The sequence below is a fragment of the Asparagus officinalis genome, chromosome 9 (assembly GCF_001876935.1).
Source record: "Asparagus officinalis chromosome 9, Aspof.V1, whole genome shotgun sequence".
NCBI lineage: Eukaryota > Viridiplantae > Streptophyta > Magnoliopsida > Asparagales > Asparagaceae > Asparagus > Asparagus officinalis.
In genome coordinates this window covers 5097202-5116850 of record NC_033802.1, presented here as the reverse complement: position 1 = coordinate 5116850, position 19649 = coordinate 5097202, and the positions used below count along the sequence as shown (strand labels likewise).

Sequence of the window (19649 nt, the reverse complement as noted above, 5' to 3'; positions counted from 1 at the left end):
TTGACAAGTAAAAGAGTTAGATCTAAAGCATTTCGGTTATCGTTTTGCAGTAATCAGTAGTGGTCTTAGTACACTAAGATCACATCGTCAAAAATCATCCACAACTTCTTAAGCTTTGGACTCTAGAGAGGAAGGAAAGCACGATGACGAGTAAAAGTACATTTAAGATCAAACTACATCTCGATTAAATGCTCTATATGACAGATGGATTACTGCGAGCAATCTAGTCGTCCTCGTTATCGATATTTGCGCCCTTGAGTTGCAAGTATTTCTCCCTCCTTTGGAAGTCGGTCAGTCCTTTCCCGCTGTTGGTTACTCCAACTTTACCCTTTGGATCGTCTGGAGACTTGAAGATGCTGTCTCGTTTGCGCCCTGAGAAGAAACCAATCTGCATAATCCACCGAGAAAGGGAGAAAGCTTATCATCTTTCTTAGATCCCATGTAAAAAACAAGGTAAATAAATAAATAAATAACTTTGAATTACAACCGATGTCAATCTCAGAGATGAATAGATTCCTCATATTAAAACCCTAATATTGATCATCATTCTTGTTATGTTGCAAGCCCCTTAAAAGGATCCCATCATTATTAAGAAATTAGCGCTTACATGCGAATCGCCTAGAAAAGATCATTTAATCTTATACACAAAAAGCTTCAGGTTTGTTTACCCCTCCTAGTACATAACAAAGTCAATGGGGGGGATTTTTTCCATGCATGCCGTTCAATTATATGATGTAAACCACATTTGCAAAGTTGAAACTCTTTGCTGTTACTATACAAGCTAGAAATATAGTACCTTTGGAAAGGTACACTTTGGTGCACATCCCCTACACAGCTCTTCGCTAAAAAGTCAGTAGGGAAAAAATAATTCCATACCAATAACCATGTAAACCTCATTTGTAAACTCAGACACCCTTTGTTATTAAGTACACAAGCAAGAAATATAGTTCCTTGTGCACAACCAATCTAAGCTAGCATTTTAAAAAGTGATCATACATCAAGTTAAAATTTTGTTCAATGGCCAAAGTAGACTCCTCTTGATGAAAATATAAACTTACATGTTGTACGTCCAGGAATTCTATACTATAATATAGGCATATGGACTACATGTGATTTGTATACTATATTTGATTATTTAACTAATCAGTAGCATCTCCCGAGACCAATATGGATACTATATTAAAATAGATCCCCTATGAGGAAGGGAATACAGACCAACCAAATAAGCCATCGCCTGACTTAGGACCAAATGTCAAACTTTTGGCTGTACTCAGACCACTGTCTTCCTATCGTGATACATTATCATTATAGGAAAAGCAACCAACTGCTTGCCAAGACGGAACATCCACATGAGCAAACAAGTAAAGTAAGATATGTTGAAAATTACCTTCTTTGTTTTTCCCTTTGTCGTCTGAAACTGTTGCCAAGCGTTTTGCCGTTTGTTTTGCACAACTTCAAGTTGCTCAAAACGAGCTTTTGACTTAAATGCATGTATCTTCTTACGTTTAGCAGCTTTCTGCAATGGTTAGTAAAAGGCATCAAATCAGAGCAAACCTTTGGATCAAAATAACATAAATCAGCTTATCTCAAGACGTAGACGTCTTCATAGAGCCAAAAGAGCACATGGTTACTCTTAAGTATGTTCTTCTAAAAATAATAAGGAAAAGAGGGAATCAAATTATGAGGTGTATTGAATTCTTGATGACCTCAGTTGTCGTTTCAGAACAGGTTTGTCATGGTATTGTTATGGCAGATGAGTTAGACTTGGGTGCTTCAAGGAGAATTTAGACAATATCTCCATACCTATATATAGAAGGCTTAAGCAGTAAAAATAAAATGATCGCAAAATTCTTACTTTGAGACTGAATGATTGTAACTGGTGTAGTACATGTTATAATGAGACTAGTGGCTTCAAAGCCAAAACAGCGAGATATCTTCATGTATGTTTGAAGTCATTGAGGATGCGTTGATAATCAATACTGTGGATCTATAACTAGACTCTCCTATCACCATATAACGCACCTTAACGCACCAAGTTTCCATAGCACCCAAAGATAACTCATGGTACTTGATTTATCCAAGTCATTTATAAAATTCTTATTAAAATTTGTAAATTCATTTAACAAAAGTGGATGAGAGGGGTTGATGACTAACATCCTATTTCATTTGACCAACCTAATCGCACAGTTTTAAAAAAATTAATACTAATGATTTTATCAGAAGATGGCTGCCTTTATGCCCATGGTTGTAACTGGAGAAGTCATGTCTTTAGAAGAGAATAGATTGTTCCTAATGGGATTGGATGGGTTGCTGCTGCATGTTTGTAGTGGTGTCAAAAGGGGCTTGCAGTTGGGATCAGCATTCATCAATCATCATAATACAAGTACGTTTGATTATGAGATAGCCAATCAATGTACAACACAATCAATGTATAACTAAGTTATATATTAATAAACTAAGATAATAAGTGTGAATAGATACTTAACTCTTTATCATTTCTTTGCCCTTTATATAATTTTATGACAACATTTATTCAGAGATCATTACGTTTATTGCAAATTCACAATATACTTAACAAATTTTTCTATTTTTGTAAACGAAAGCTACTTGAACCTTGAACTTCCCAAAACCTAACCCCAACATTTTACCATCTAACTATCTAAGCAAGGTCTCTCGGGCACATTAGAAGATCAGAAAAGTGACAAATTTGCATGTGCATTTTGTTGACATATTGAGACCACCATTCCTTCTCAAACAGACGAGAGCATGTTTGGAAAGAGTATTTTATTTTAAACAAAACCAAAAGTAAACTACTGTACTGCAACATGTATAGCATGTTGTGCATGTTTGAAAAGGTACTAACTTTCCTACGATAATGTTGAAAGTTGTAGAAGTTACTATAACCCATGATTACCCCTGATTTCAGTCAACTTACTTCCCTCCCCAATCCCAAAAGAAACATCCCAGCAAAAGTAAACCATTTAGCAACCCCTCGAGAAAAAACAGCAAAACAAGGTTTTTTCCTTTCTTTTTTTTTTTTTGGTTTTTTGTTTTTTGTTTTTTTTGTTTTTGTTTTTGTTTTTGTTTTTTTTTTTTTTGGTGTTTAGGAGTTGACGGCATAAGGAAACTTTACTTTCCATTGACCCCATAGTAGGCATTTTCTAGGAGTGATTGGCCAACGACTATGGCATGCTCAATCAGCTCAGAACCTCAAGGATTGGCAATTAAGTAAAAACTTAGAAAACATAAGTAGATGCATATTATCATCTTATGGGGTGAATCCTGTTCAGATGGTTTTTCCATCACAAATATGGTTTGATGAAGCAACACATAACAATAAGCATCTTCAGAAGAAGGGCGATAGCCTCAATTTACTCAAGGTCAGAGATGCAGTAATTGATTTACAAAAAGAAAACTCACCACATCTTCAGGATCATTAGGATCTATGCGAAGTTTTGCAGGCAAGCTTCGTGACTGGAAGTCAGAAACTGCTGCTTGTGCAATCTTTCGTTTAATGGCTTGCCTGGTAGCTTCAGCTTCCTTTTCAGCTTCTAGCAAGGGATTAATTGTGCCATCTTGAATTTGCCTCACATTTCCAGGATCCACCTGATATGAGTCAACACTGGACCTTAATTTTTCTCATTCAAATAAATAGTTGGGGAGATGATGTTACTTAATGGAAAAGAACAGGAAAGAAAGAAGCTAAACAAACATAAATTTACACATTGGATGTTAGAGATCACATCAATGCAGAAGGAATATAAATGGAAAAGTTTACAATGCAATATATAACTGAAATCCCAGAATCCACATTTTGATAATCAATAAAGATAAACTGACAAATTTTCTCGAACGATATATCCGTGTCAAGAGGGAACTGTACTAATAACCATCCTCCAAACTCTTTGTCCAAGCAGGGAAAAGTGTCTGTCTAAATAACTGCAGGGGCAGTAGTAAATAAAAGGATCATGATTAACAAAAGAAGACCATGAGTATTGGTAAAGAACGAGTTTGCATGTGCTACTTGCAACATAGCTGAGAAAGACATGTCGATAGGTAATGCTTGTAGATTAGCTCATTCCCGTTATCATTTTAAACCCTATTGTTTTGCTAATGTAATCAACAAGTCTTGACTAACTGATGTTTCAGCCTCTTCATCCACTCAAGATATTAGCAGAAGAAAAAGGGCTTAAACGATCATATTAAATGGATAGAGGAATAGCTCCAAGGTATGTCCACTAGGTAGCTGGTCCACCAAAGGGACAAGAGCCCTTGATTGACACCAATCTAAAGGCCACTATTTTGTATTGATTTGAAGGTGGGCTACCCTTGGTTTACCACCTATCTAAAGGACAGAAAACACTGGATAGTGTTTTGAAAGGTCTTGTTAAAAAAAAGTCTCAAAGTATATTGATAAAATGTAGTGCATTTTAAATTGAGGTGAAACACCAGATATGACAGCATCTTTTACTCTTTGATTTGCAAACTCCAAAGTGCTTGTTATATGCAACAAAAATGGAAGCTTCACATTCTTCATTTAGTTTATTAAATATAAAAATTTACAAGAAATGGTCATTTATGTCAAAACAATCATATTATAAGGTTTACCCTTGTCCTTAGCTCAATTTTCTTCTTCTAGTCATTCATCTATATGTTTCAGTAATGGAAAATTATTCAAGTTAACAACTGCATGGTTCTCAAACCTGGGTGTGAAGATGAGCTGAGTTTGTGCCCTATCAATGGACAACAAACACAACGCATAGTTGCCCAATTCCTATAACCAGGATATTTAACCAATACCTTTAGATGCCCAATTCCTATAACCAGGATATTTAACCAATACTACAGCCTTCAGAATCATGTGTGCTAGTTTCCACAACTTTACATTCCAGCTACCATCACTTCCCTATAAATGCTTTTGTAACAACATGATGACAATAGTGCCTGAACGAAGCTCGTAAGCGCTATTTAAGCGTGCCGGGCATACATAAACCTTTCATTTAAATGTGACAGGTTGGCTTATCATGTCAATTTTGACAACCCCACGTAAGAACAGCAGACTCAAATATGAAATATAAAAACATCAAATGCAAAACTTCCAAGGTATACATGGTATTCACATACCCTTTTCAGACAAACAACTTAACCAAATATGATATATGATTATGATATATGATGGTCAAAATGCAAAAGATGGCTTAAAATGAAAAAGATTACCTCCTCTTTGTTTCCCCATTCGTTGTAGCGGACATAGTATCCATTAGGAGTAATAGCCTCAATGGTCGCATCATACCTAAGTACTCAACTAATCAAACACAGAAAAAGACAAAAGCATAAAATAACTGAAATTTGGATGCAAACAACTTAATTAAATAAAATGCTCTTACTTACCACTCCCCATCTTCGCTCCAAACAGCTTGAACTTTTGTGCCAACAGGAAACCCTTCATGATTACTTGATCCCTAAAGCAAAAGACATCATATAATAAGAACGAAAATGGGCAACAATGCAAACAAAAAGGATAAAAACAAGCAGATTACTTCGTAAAAACGCTAATTTTAATCAGTAGATACAACGAGGGAGAGCCAAAATCAAGTTTCTCCCAATTATAAAAAAGTCAACCCGTTCGAACATCAAAGTACTTCAACTCGTTCATGCACAAGTCAAAATGACTTTATTAAGCTTGAAAATATTTGGCTATTAGAATTATCTTTTGATACCTGAAATATCTATAGATACATGATCTACTGAATACTAAGGTGATGTAGCTCCAGATCCGATAGCTACATTCAATATTAGGATATGAATTTTTCAGGCATTCACAAGGGCAACACGAAAACAAAGGAACACAAAACCAAACAAAATGATGTTAAATGATTTATTCATTTATGGGTATATTCAAAGGAGGAGGTATGTCGTAATTTGGTTCATCACCCATATCGTAAGTGTTAAACAACTATACTCTTACAACTCACGAACAATAGTTACACATGCAAGAACAGTTCTTGAAACTATACACAGATTTTATAGTAAGCTCACTTTTTTACTCATCTACTACTTCTAACTTAAAAGCAAAACCTTGTAACACTGTTCATGATACAGTAAATGGTATTCATGCTACAGTATGGTTCAGAACATTAAATGTACAGTGCATGCTGCAGTAATTTTTCAGACTTACTCCACTATTCACGCTGCTTTGAAAATTTTAACTTAAACACTATTCATACTACGGTAAATGTTTGCCTTTTGAACAAATTCTTTGTGCTACAGTAACATTTTTGGCCATTTATCCATTGTTCAAGCTGAAGTAAAATTTTTTGTTCGGCTTTTTTTAAAAAAAAATTTGTTCACATCTACTTTTTTTGGGGGCTCTTGCAGATGATGATTTTAACATGTATCAGACACTTCATAAATATAAACCTTTCCAGTTATATTAAAGAAAATTGATGAAACTTACTAATTGGTATATTATTTTGGTAACTGGTTTGGAGATTTACTCTGTAAATAGTAGTAAAAAAATGTCGCTGAAGTTTTTAGGAACAGTTATATTAAAAATCATATTATCAATATGGTGAAAGATGTACCTTGGTTAATAATACCCGCAGCAACGCACGGGTTTAATACTAGTAAAAGAAAAGGCGGTTAGAGAAAGAAAACAATGTTGTTTCATAAGCCCATAAAACATAACGTAAAGTAGACGGCAATTTATTGGCATCCGCTGCTGTAGACTCTTTACTAAATTGTGAGTTAGAGGGTCAACTTTGTATGCAAAGACAGGAGTCAACTTGTCTTATGCTTCTTCCAAAATAAAATCCAGCTATTCCTTCTTATAAGATCATTACACAGTTAAAGAGCTTCCACCTGATGCTAATGTTGCTTTTGGTATTGTAAAATAACTATTTCAAAATAGCATACCTGCAAGCATCGAGATAAACAAGCTAATACAAGAAGAAGAAAATGAAAAATGAAAAACTCAGCGTTCAGGATAGGAAATCCTTTCTTTTTTCAAAAGAAACTTTGCGGACAATCTTCTGTCGGCAAGATATACCTTTGTATTGCGCCTCAATTAATTTTTCAGGCTCAAGTAGACATGTACTTAACAGAAAATCAAAAAAAAAGGTGTGCTAATTAGATAAAGCATTTAAAATATAGAAAAGCTTACTGTATTAAACTGTGAAGTTCCAGTTAACGGCTCCTGTCCTGGAGATATATTGGCATCTTGATGAGATATCAGCCCAGATTGTTCATTTTGCTTTGCAGTGGTTAAGAGTTCCTCCGTAAGACCAATTACCTACAACATCAAACAATGCATGAATATCAGCTTCAAAGGTACAAGACAATCCAATAATTAGGATATAGATTTAAATTTCGACTTTTGAACTTCGAATGTCAGCATGAACATCTGTTTCCAAGCAGACAGTCTATCATGATCCACAAGCCTACAAAGGAACCAAGAATAAAGGATGATGGGCATCTTTCTAAAGCCAGGATTTATCACCTACTGCTCTCTTGTTCAGTCATAATTCCTCATAAAGCTCCAATAGCTGCAAATAAGACTTCTGTTTTCCTTTACTCCCAATCACCTTCGAAATCTCCATCAAATAGTGACTTCCATCAGGTCACCAAATCATATATTGTCCCATGCATATCTGGTACCTCCTAAGAAACAAAACAAGGACAAAGGAGAAAGGCACTACCATCTTTCTGAGATTTACATGGAAATATGGCAAAGAAAATAATTATCACAATCTTTAATCTTATCTTTATCTAACCGATAGAGGTTAGAATAATTTTCAACAGTTTGAAAATTTTTATACAGAATATAAAATATATTTGATACACGATAGACATGAGACATGAGACAAAAGGAACTTCAAGGAAAACCTCACCTCTTCAAGCTCCTTTTCCATGTCTGCATACTCTGAGTTTCCCGGCTCATCAACCAAAAGTTTTCTAACCTATATACCAAACAAAGAAGAAGAAGCAACCATAAGTGTAAACATTCCTATATATTTTTTAAGGGAACAACAAGGTTACTGGTAGCAAATAGTGTCGCCTAGCGGTGAGGCACCGCTAATGCTATTTGGAGCTATAGCCACAAAACAACCGCAAAAAACACAAAGTTAAAGAGCAATCCATTTAAATATGTATAAATATTCAAAAAAAAAAGAAATCTAAAATTCTACAAATACATATTTGATAATTTATAGAGATCCTAAGCATGAAATAGAGGTTTAACAATCACATAATATTAAAAAAGATTACTATACAGAATGATAGAGCATATATGTTTATCAAAAAGACCATTATTTGTCTCATCCTTTCAACTTTCAATTCTCTAATAGAAAAATTCTAAACCATAGAAAAACATGATCAATAGCAACATAATTGTATTAACTATTTGAAACTTGACATAAAAATGAAGTCTTCAAGCATAGATAAATAAGCACTATTGACCACTATTTCGCGCTTTCGAGCGCTTTGGCTATTGAAAAGCGCTCATGAACACTATTCTTCACCACAATCAATGAAATAGTAGTGCTAGGCTCCGTTACCACTATTTGCGCCACAATAGCGCCGTTATTGGCCGCTATTTACAACAGTGGGGAACAACAATATATGAGATTGTCTTCGTAAAAAGTAAAGTCCATAAAGTATTACCAGAAACAAACGGAGGTGAGAAAAGTATGGCGTGAGCACAAATATTTGTTCACAAGCAACCAACCGGAGCACATAACTTAAGATATAAAATCATGTAAAATTCAACATACTACATTATGAGTAACATAAGCCCACTCTAACATGGAATGCGCTTATTTTATTATGCAATATGAATTCAGTCCGGAGACTACCTTTTAAAACTACTAAACATAGGTGGGGCAAGTGATGAATATATCTTATGACCTGGTGACTATACTCTATTCAACTTAAGCCTATTCAACAAATAATATGTAGTCGTGATCCTTCATACAGATACTTAAATAAAGCATATCCTATTAAGTCATATTATCACATTCGCACATGTAAATAATCACATATCCTTCTCAACTCGTATAAAACAAAGCTTATTAGAAGTAACCATGGAAACACATTCTCCATTTTGAGACTCTCAGATTAGATCGGTATTGATGATCAAATAAACAAGAAAGCAAACAATAAGGGGATGCATGGGTAACCCATACATCAGACAACTTGTACTAATATCTACAAAATAATGTTGAATTAAAGACATTTTCAACAACCACTAATCTCACAGATATCCATGCAGTTAACATTAGCAAAATTTTATACTTGCCTCCAACAACAGAAAGAGTTCTTCTGCCACTGATTGCATAGTAAAGAGAGGCACATCTTTATTTTCCAGCTATAAATATGTAATCCTACAAGCTTAGCTTTGGGTTTAGGTGTAACACATTATCCTACTAACTTAGATTTCCTTGTATTCTCCTTCTACTCCCTTAAAAAATGCAAAAGAACTTTACATTATAGCTCCAAAAATATTGCAATTAAATGAAAAGCATGAGAACGCGTTAAGCTTTTAGAAAAGCCACAATTTACTAAATGATAATCATATCAAATTTTAGACCATAACCTTCGCCAAAGTCCAGTTTACTGACAACATTCATCATTTCGCTTTTTGGAAATCAATGTAACATAGGAAAAAACATTTTCTCACAAATTGCCATCATCTCAAAAAGGTAAATAACTTGCCAAGTGTCTATAGTTTTAGTAAATTGTGAAAAGAAATGTGTGTATAGTACATATAGATGGTCAAGAAATGCCTATGGCCCTATGGGTAATGACTTCCGTTATTCAGGATCGAGTACTCTACATGATGGTGAGATTGAGGAGGACGCAGTTCAACGAATCAAATCAGGATGGTTAATATCAGAGGAGGTGATTCCAATGTGACCGTAGAGTACCCATAGGGCAACTAAAAGACTAACGATGCTTTATTGATATGACTGTCAGACAATTAAAAACAGTACGTGCAGAAAAAGAGCGTAGTAGAGATAAGAATGTCATAATGGTCTTGTGGATATAGACTTAAAAGATATGTTAAGCATTGTAGGAGATTAGAGGTTGCTCCTACTGATGATAAAACGAGAAAGAATTAACTGATATGGTTTGGTCATGTACAAGTACAACAGAGGCCATTAAATGCACCACTAGAACTTAAAATAAGTGATAAGATTATAGTTGATAATGACAGGCCAATGGTACAGTAATTAACTTATGGAGGTGATGATCCATAATAGAACTAAGGGGGTGTTTGGCAATCTGAAAGTGAATTTAAAATATGTAAGTTACTTTTTTTTGCAAATGACTTTTACATCCATGTCAGCACGCAAGTGAAATGCAGTGTTTGTTTGAAAAATTAAATTATTATCGAAAGTGCAATGTGAAGATGATGTGGCGAAATAAGATTAATTAGAAAATATAATTAAAATTATTTAATTAAATTAGTTACATTTTTGTCACTTTCATGTGACTTCACCATTTTTTTAGGGGAAGTCAAAATTACATTAAATCTTATGTGACAACTTTCTTACATCTCACTTTCATAACCGCTTACATGAAAACAAATACCTTAATTGTTAAATGAAAGTAACTTCCTCACTTTCATCTTTCACTTGCATGCAAACAAACACCCCCTAAATGGAAGAATAGAATTCATGTATCCCGGCCCTAAAAACTAGGATGGAGGCTTGGGTTTTTTTTCCGGTAAGCCAAGGGCCAAAGAAAGTTAAAAGTATGTCTCTGCAAGCTATAAAAAATTTAAGGACAAATTTTCAAATTCGACCCATTTAGAAACTTAATTGTCAAAAACGGCCCATTTCTAATATAATTGCCAAATTCGACCCAGTTTCAGCCAGTTTCAGCCAACTGGCTGAAACTGGGTCGAATTTGGCGAAAAAAATTACGAAACTTCACGGGACTTCAGTCCCGTGAAGTTTAGGTGCGTTGTAACTAGGGTAATTAAGAGGACAAAAACATCACGGGACTTCAAGTCATGTGAAGTTTCAGTTGGAATTTCTGATGATGTTTTTTGCGCCCAGCAGTTTGCCAACCTCCACCAACCTAAATGAAAACCCATCCAAGTGGATCTAAAGGCCTCAGCCAAAGTGGATGAAGAGAGACCTCAGCCCAAGTGGATCTAGAGGCCTGGTCAATCACAGGGGAATCCTGAGCTCTGTCACCATCACGGCAATCTCCATCTCTGCCTAAAGCTACATTGATCAAGCCATGCACTAGATCCTCAATGAATCTCTCTTATCTTTGGTTGGTGTTGTTTTATTCAACGGAGTGAGGAAAAAGATGAGAACTTTGTGGGATTGAGGTTGCCTTGTTTTTAATCATGAATTTAATAATGGGGACAAATTTTCAAATCCCAGGCTGAAACTTCACGGGACTTGAAGTCCCGTGAAGTTTGGCCAAGTAAAAAATTGTTCACAGGATTTTAAATCCCGTGAACTTATATACACCCTAATCAATTTGATTATCGAGGGCTTAAACTTCACGGGACTAGAAGTCCCGTAAAATTTTTTGCCAAAATAGACCCAGTTTCAACCAACTAACTGGGTCAAATTTGGCAATTAAATTGAAAATGTGCCGTTTTTAGCAATTAAGTTTCTAAATGGGTTGAATTTGAAAATTTGTCCAAATTTTAATCATGGAAATGAGAAACTATTAGCACAATCAAACAACGATTTCTTTTTTTTTTTCTTTTTTCCCCCTTCTCACATGAATCTCATGGACCCAGATGTTACAAAATTAACGTTCTTTTTCAAATAAAGTGTTTCTTTTTTAAAAGAAAACTAACTAATAAGATCAAATGACAGTTCTTTAGCCAATTTTAAGCTTCTGAATTCTATAAATCGCTTTCCCACATTTTCATACAGAATTCTGACTAATTTTTGACACCGACAGAGATTTAGAACGCAAGGAAACCCTAAAAATACCATCTTTATAAGAGAAAGAAAGGACCTGATGAAGCTGATCTTTGTAGGTTGAGAGATTCGAGGCGAGCTCCTCCATGCTAACATCTTCGCCTCCCTCCATTTTTCTGCTTTTTCCCCTTTTTTCCTTTTATTTCTTTTTTATTTATCTCTCTCCCCTCTTTGTGGTCAGGGTTTTTGAACTGGGACTGAAGAAGGAAAATGAACGCTGATATAAAAAATGGACGGCTGTGATTTCAGTTGCCGTGCCTGAGATATCACATAGGCTAGGGCCCAATAATACAGGCCCAACTCAACTTGCACACTCTTTTTTTCTTTCACTGGCATTTATAACCCTTTAATCATTTTAGTAGAACTTAACATCCCTCAATTATCGATTTTTATACTATTCATACTATCTATACTATACTATTATATAAAAAACCAAGTAGCTATAGTCTAAAATTTAGATGAGTGGTGGATATGTTCTCATTTGCATTGTAATTCAAAAGGTAAAAATATAATTTTATAAAAAAGATTTTTCTCTTTCTTTTTCCTTCTCTTACTTTTCTCTCTTTAAGAAGATTCTAGATTTTTCAGTGATTTAAAAACAACATTAGAGTCTACTTATCCATTATACTTTAGTTTAAAAATAATACAAAGAAAAAGTGATCATTTTTTGTAAAGGTAGATATACCTAAATAAAAATGTCAAACTTTTTTTTATATATCTACTAGGTTTTATACACATGCAATGCACATGGATAAATATCATGATTATGTATTTTTAGCTTATTTTATAACTAAAATTTCTTCATCAGTTTCACTTTAATAGTTTATGCTCACTTTTGTCTCTAAACTTTAATATTGCGATTAGTTATTTTTTTAATGTTTCACTTTAATAGTTTATGCTCACTTTTGTCTCTAAACTTTAATATTGCGATTAGTTATTTTTTTAATGTTTGTTTAAATGGGCTACACCCAATTTAAATCTCTAAACTTTAATATTGCGATTAGTTATTTTTTTAATGTTTGTTTAAATGGGCTACACCCAATTTAAATTTTCATGTTAATATTAAAATTGATCGAAAATAAATATAATTTGAAGCTAATTTAATTTTTTATATTATTTTGACTGACATGAAACCAATCTTTACTTGAGAAAGTACAATGTTGCAAAAGTAAAAAATATTAAAACAGTTTTATACAAAGAAGGTGAATATTTAAAACCAATAAGGCAAAATAATTGCTTAAAAGTATGCTAAAATATACAAAAGAGAATATAAATTTTATTTCTAATCATTGATAGCCTCCATAAAAAATTATAAATTAAAGATTAATGCTAACTCTAGTATACTTTCATATGGTAAAAGTATCTGCACAAACATAAAAAAGTATTGAAAAAAGCTCCATTCTAAAGATTTCTAAATTCACACAAAATAATTAAACTATTCTATAAAATATTCACAAAATATTATCTTTTACTCCTTCTATTTTTTACTGAACTAATATCAATTCTTCCTCACCTTTATCTTTTTCCTGGGCAATTCTATAGTAGTATCTTCATCATCTACTCGATTGTAACATCGGGCTAGAGTTGTACTTTTTTGTTGTTATCGTTCCTGGCTCGTTAATCTTTTATATTGTTGTTTAACTTCACAAAGAAGTTAAATATATTTTCGATATTCAACACAAACTTCTTGAAATACAGACTTTGATTTTTTTTTTTCAATGAGAATAAATATTAATTTCATATATATGAAATTCTTTGTGTTCCTAATTAATTACTTAAATAAGATTAAGAGCTACCTTTTTTTCTACAATAAATTCTATTGATGTGCATCCAACAAGAGTTTCGGTTACGTCAATAATATTATATTTGCTCTATCCATGTTATTTTTCACAAAGATCTAAACTAAATACCTACATTTTTTATTGCTAATTTACCTTAGATTATAATATTAATATTTAATTTCTTTAGTATTTTAAGAACAAAGTATGAAATTTATGAATTCTTACTAATTTTTCTTACATCTTCCGTAGAGAATTTTTCTTTGATTGGGATAAAGCTATTAAATTACTCTTCAATGTAACTCGGTTGGTGCTTCTTTAATAGACATGCCTTATGTTAATGCCAATTCAAATGATTCATGGACGTTTTCTGAATTTTAGATTTATTTTCGTCATTTTTCCATTTGCAATGGAAATAGTTTGATTCTTTTGAATGATATCTTTGAACATTCTGATAGTTTCTCCATACGTAATTCATTGTATTCTTTGAATGCTAAGCTATTATATTATAGTCTTTTATCATTTTTATGGATTTAAACATCTATCAATTAATATTACTAATGTGTTTTGTTGCTCCAACTTATTAGTAAAAATGTATGCAGTTGCTTTAACTTATATGGTGATGATAGTTTTCAAGCTATAATATATTTTAAATTTTTATTTCTTAACCGGATATTTTTAGTCAATTCTTATTGCTTTTGTTTACGAGTATCAACTTAGACTGTCTTTAGATGCTGAAAATGGATAGTAAACTCCAAATTAAAAATTTTATATATATATATATATATATATATATATATATATATATATATATATATATAAATCAATTCTTATTGCTTTTGTTTACGAGTATCAACTTAGACGGTCTTTAGATGCTGAAAATGGATAGTAAACCCTAAATTGAAAATTAAATATATATATATCTTAATGAAAGAATATCTAACAATTACACTTTTCTTTACCAAGTTTTAAAATTTTAGCCTTTTTTTTGTGGTTTGGAACGTTTAGAGTGTGATTTGTAATTTTAAAAATTATGGGAGTATTTTAAAAAAAATACTTTTAACTTTGGTAGTTATAACTTCTATGTTTCATGTGTCGATGGTAATTTTTAAATGTCATGATATTTCTTACAACTCTAAAATTTTGAGGCTGTTTTTTGCAATTGCTAAAACTATAGATTAATTTTTAAAAAGTTCAAATTTTAGCAGTCTACCAATAGTTTTCTGATTTGATGTATACTAGTTATATATTTTAAAATTTTAGAGTTTCTTTTATAATTTTTAAATTTTGAAAGAGATTTTTTTACAACTTTTGTAAATTTGAGGTTAATTTCGGTAAATTTTAAATTTTTAGGTGCATGAGGGCAATCTCTTGAATTCATTTTTTATTATTTGCAAATTTTAAAAATTTATAATTTTAGGATTATTTTTTATAATTTAAACTTTTGAGGGAGTTTCTATAATTTTTAGAACATTGAGGGTGTTAATTAAAAATTTTAAATTCTTTGGAGACTGCTGTTAATTTTTTAATTTCATGTTTATTATTTTAAGCTTTGAAATATCAAAAAATTTTAGGTGCATTATGATAATCCCTTGAATTCATCTATGTTGTTTGTAAGTCTTGAAATTTTAGAATTTTAGGTGTTTGTTTGTAATTTGTACTTTTGATGGTGTTTCTATAATTTTTGAGATAATGAGATGTTATTCGCAAATTTTAAATTCTTCGCTGTTAATTTCTTGATTTTATGTTTGTTGTTTTAACTTTTTAGACGTCAGTATAGTTTTTATAATTGTAAACTTTTTAGGGTATTTTGTATAATTTTAAAAAAAATAGATTTTTTTGCTATACTTTATGTATGTACATTAGCTACGTATAGTTTCTTTATCTTTACAAACTTATACCATAAAACAATATTTTAAATATTTTATTAATATAATTTTTGAAACTGTTAAGCTATAGATAGTTCACGTAGGATTAAGATATAATATAATTATGATTACGTATAATTTCTTTATTTTTACAAAATAATACCATAAAAATATGTTTTACATATTTTATTAACATAATCTTTTAAATTGTTAAGGTATAGATAGTTCACGTAGGATTATGATAAGATATAATTATGATTAGGATAGATTAATATATAAATAAAATATTTAAAATAGTGAAAGGTAATATTGGCCATAGAAAGATTTTCCTGAACTCGTTCTTTTAAAGGGAGTATGATAAACTATCATTAGGGAAAATTGTGAGCAGACTCCGAATTGAAGAAGCCCATGTGAGCAGCCCTTTCAACCTTTCTCTCTTATGTAAAAGCCCTAAAGGCCCAAGAAAAAGTGTGATACAGCCCTTCCAACTCAGCAATATACATTGTGTATACTGTATTTTTTCCCAACTTGCTTAATTAACCCTCCTATCATAAATCTGACAGATCTCTCTCTCTCTCTCTCTCTCTCTCTCTCTCTCTCTCTCTCTCTCTCTCTCTCACGAATATCAGAATCAACCGAGATTTTTCCTCTATCGTCCTCCTCCCAACTAAACTCTCTTCGTAAAAATCCTCCTCCCCTACATCATTGTCAATGTCGTGGATAACTTTATTCCTCTTCCCTCCTCTGCTCCCTTCTCTCTCCTCTCTCTTAACCCTAACCTTCACGATTGTTCCTCCCTCCTCTCCTCCTCTATTCTTCCTCTCTCCTAACCTAACCTAACTTTCCTCCTCTCTCCCTCTTCCCCCTCTCCTCCTCCAATCCCGTTGTCTCCCTCTCCCACCTCACCCTCCGCCATTACTGACCTCAAGCACACCCTTCGACCCCGCCATCTCCCTCTCTCACCTTCCCCTCCGTCACCACTGACTTCGAGCGCATATTCAACTAGTTCAACCCTAATGACGACGACAAGATCTCCTCCGAGTTCGTCGCCATCTTCTCCTCCTTGGATCACTCCGTCTCCTTCCCTAAACTCTCCCGCATGATGGAGACCATCACCTTATTAAAGCCATCTACGACCTCTTATTCTCTCCCCTCCATTATTTCTCTTAAACAAATCTCATTATTGGATTATTTATATTTTTACTTCTCAGTGGTGGATTGGATCTTGCTAGTTTATTCTTAATTGAAATGGATGAGTGAGATTACTTATAAAGTGTTTGATGAAATGCCAAAGATTGACATTGTTTCTTAGACTGTGATAGTAATAGATCATGTATAAAGAAAAGATAAAGAAAACATTACGGAGACCTCGCTATTTTTTTCTAGGGTTTCTTTGTCCACTTCCTTTCCTAAAAATTGTAACTTTATAGCATACAACATAATAGACAAAGACATATCCAAAATAGGCAATGACTTAGACTTAAAACTAAATGACTTAAACTTCACATGAAATGATTTAAACTTTACAGAAAATGACTTAGACTTAATACAGAATATAGTACCCTTACCATGAAATGATTTAATCTTAGTAGTAAATTACTTAACCTTAATTAAAAATATGGTACTCTAATGAGAAATGACTTGTCCTTAATAAAGAATAATGTAACCTTAAAAGGAAGATCATGAAAGCATATATTTTACCTAATTTCAAGAAAGAATATATTTGCCCAGTTCTTTGAAGTGTTGTTGATAACAATATTATATGCTCTTTCATTTATTTTGCTTTTCGCTTTTTCCTAGGGTTTCTTTGTCCATTTTATTCCTAAAAAATCACTACTTTATAACATACAACATAACTTAACATGCAACTACATGCAACGACATATCCATAACAAGAAATGACTTAGATTTAAGACGAAATAACTTAAACTTCACAATAAATGACTTAAACTCACACAAAATGACTTAGACTTAATATGAAATGATTTAAACTTTATAGAAAATGAATTGCATTTAATATGAATGTACCTTTAACTAGAAATGACCTAACCTTAATAGAAAATGACCTTAACATGAAATATGGTAACCTTGGCTGTCCAGGAGGTGGAGTTCATCTGTGGCAGTGATAAGAAGCATGTGCTTCATTTTCAAGCCAAATAAGCATCACAGTGGTGTGTCTTCTCTTAGGAGGGCTCTCGGGATTCTAGTAGCGGGTCCATCTTCTGGTAGATGGCTTGCTTGGCAAATACTCCCTAGAAAGCTGTTGAAGCCCTCGAGGACTGCGTCTATGTTGGCTCCTCATAGCCATAGGCTAATCTTCCTTAGCTTGAATGATGCGATTCCAGACTTTGTTTAGCTTGAATGGTGAGATTCCAGTGTTCTTCTTTAAGGATGAACAAGATCAAGCCTCTGCTCAGAATTGGGCATGTCTTCTTAGAGAAGAAAGTGAGCCCCACAGTGGGTGCCAAACTATTGATATCCAAGATCACACAGCCGATGAGAAATATCCGCTGATGATGAAGAGTGAGAGGATGAGAGATGAGGCCGACTCCTCCTCCGACTTTATACCCGATCCTTGGACTGAAATTCCTTATTCTTTTCATAAACAAGAGGAACGAACCCGTAAGAGGGCGGGACTTGTTTCCCCCGTGGTACCTCCGACAGTCAAGTCAACTGATGAGCTTGAGTGAGGTTTAAGGGAGAGTCCCATGACCATTGAGGTCCTTGTAAGGGGGTACTCTTTTAGAGTTATTAGTAAAAAGAAATAGATCAAGAGGGAGAAATCATCCCCAGAGTTTAATGAAGGTCCAGTCTCTTAGTAGAGTCAAGATTAAAAAAAGAGTCATCTTTACCTTACCCTCCTTCCTCTTTTTTATAGTCCTTCGCCCTGAGATTCTAACCCTTGGCTTTGACTATGCACAGGAGGGCGGTGGTGGGGTGAGTAGATAGGTTGCTAAGTCATCCTCCAATTTACAAATGTCGGCTGGCGACTGGAAGGGAAGTCATTCGAGTATAGGAGAGGATATCTTAGTGATATCTGGGAAATGACTTGTGAGCAGAGTAAGCTATTTATGTCTGAGATTTGTCAGAGCTGAGATCTTGATGAGATCGATCAATACTGTAGTGTTGATTGATGTATATCTGAAGGGAGATTAGTTGGATCTTATCCCCTTAGTAGAGACGGGTTGGTTTTCGAGTCGTCCCTATGATTTATCGACCAGATAGTCGAGTGAGCTTCTAGCCGAGGAGATAGCCGAGTAGATGATCGAACCGAATATTTGAGGAGTCGTCTCGATTATGAGATGAGCGGACTCTTGAGGAGTCGTCTTGATTATGAGGGGTCGACTGATCCCGCACTTCGCGTCGGTAAAGATGACTCGTCACTTAGCGGGTCGATAGATTTGTTCTTGACCGGGCTTTGGACCTCTAAGCTGGCTTGGGCCATAGCTCTTTTGGGCCTATGAAGACAATTTCTCGATATTTTATCTTTAGATGGCGAATTACTATAACAATAACCGCCTACTAAGTAATCAATGATTGAGATTAAAAATAGTGGTCTCTCCACTATTTTTTGTAGTGGAGAGGATCCAAATTCATGAATTCGGGTTTGGATCCTCTCCACTATCTAAAAAGTAGTGGAGGGTCCACTACATAATCACAACCATTAATTATCTAGTTGATGTTATGATTTTTCTTTGAGTGCAAATTAGGAATGAGTGTAATACGCGGGGCTATGGTGAGTGTTAGATTTAGATTGTATTATAACCGCCTACTAAGTAATCAACGATTGAGTTTCACTTCCAATCAACATGCTAAAACAAAGATCCAACATAGAAGACATAGAACAAAGCAACAGCCCATACCCCACACCAACAAGAAACCTTGCCGACCCCATGCGCCCCGGACTTACTCAGTGCAAGCGTTGCGCAATTCTGAGGAGCAAAGGACAGCTTCTTTGCTCCCAGATCGTACCCAATGTGCCAATTCTGCTGCGCAATGTTTCCAAATATCCGAAGCCCGTCCGCACCTCCATTCGACACAATCGCCAGGCA

General features: G+C 33.8%; 2 protein-coding genes across 3 annotated transcripts in view; both read right to left on the bottom strand.

Annotated features, from left to right (window-relative positions):
• On the bottom strand, window positions 1-12135 carry LOC109823648 (survival of motor neuron-related-splicing factor 30-like). 2 transcript variants are annotated; one of them, XM_020389959.1, is made up of 9 exons: window positions 11989-12003; window positions 7890-7958; window positions 7584-7659; window positions 7163-7291; window positions 5392-5462; window positions 5218-5293; window positions 3421-3606; window positions 1388-1516; window positions 1-388 (listed from the first exon to the last, which is right to left on the bottom strand). In XM_020389959.1, exons 3-9 carry the CDS (start codon window positions 7596-7598, stop codon window positions 224-226), a joined length of 771 nt encoding a protein of 256 aa, XP_020245548.1. In that variant the 5' UTR covers window positions 7599-7659; window positions 7890-7958; window positions 11989-12003; the 3' UTR covers window positions 1-223. The 2 variants fall into 2 exon arrangements, with proteins under 2 accessions (XP_020245548.1, XP_020245547.1); XM_020389958.1 differs by lacking the exon at window positions 7584-7659 and having other exon boundaries at window positions 11989-12135.
• LOC109823111 (aspartic proteinase CDR1-like) overlaps window positions 19410-19649 on the bottom strand; it is a gene marked incomplete at its 5' end in the record, with an annotated part of 1147 nt that continues 907 nt past the window's right edge. Inside the window, one exon of the mRNA XM_020389397.1 lies at window positions 19410-19649. This exon is cut by the window's right edge and continues 359 nt beyond it. Coding sequence (XP_020244986.1) covers window positions 19410-19649 — 240 coding nt within the window.

What these genes read in the sequence shown, in the direction of transcription:
- LOC109823648 (XM_020389958.1), bottom strand. Translation starts at nt 12,063, where the DNA reads ATGGAGGGAGGCGAAGATGTTAGCATGGAGGAGCTCGCCTCGAATCTC. An exon ending in TGGAGCGAAGATGGGGAGTG is followed by an intron (nt 5,294 to 5,391) that starts GTAAGTAAGAGC and finishes TTGAGTACTTAG; the next exon opens with GTATGATGCGACCATTGAGG. An exon ending in CTAATGATCCTGAAGATGTG is followed by an intron (nt 1,517 to 3,420) that starts GTGAGTTTTCTT and finishes TAACCATTGCAG; the next exon opens with AAAGCTGCTAAACGTAAGAA.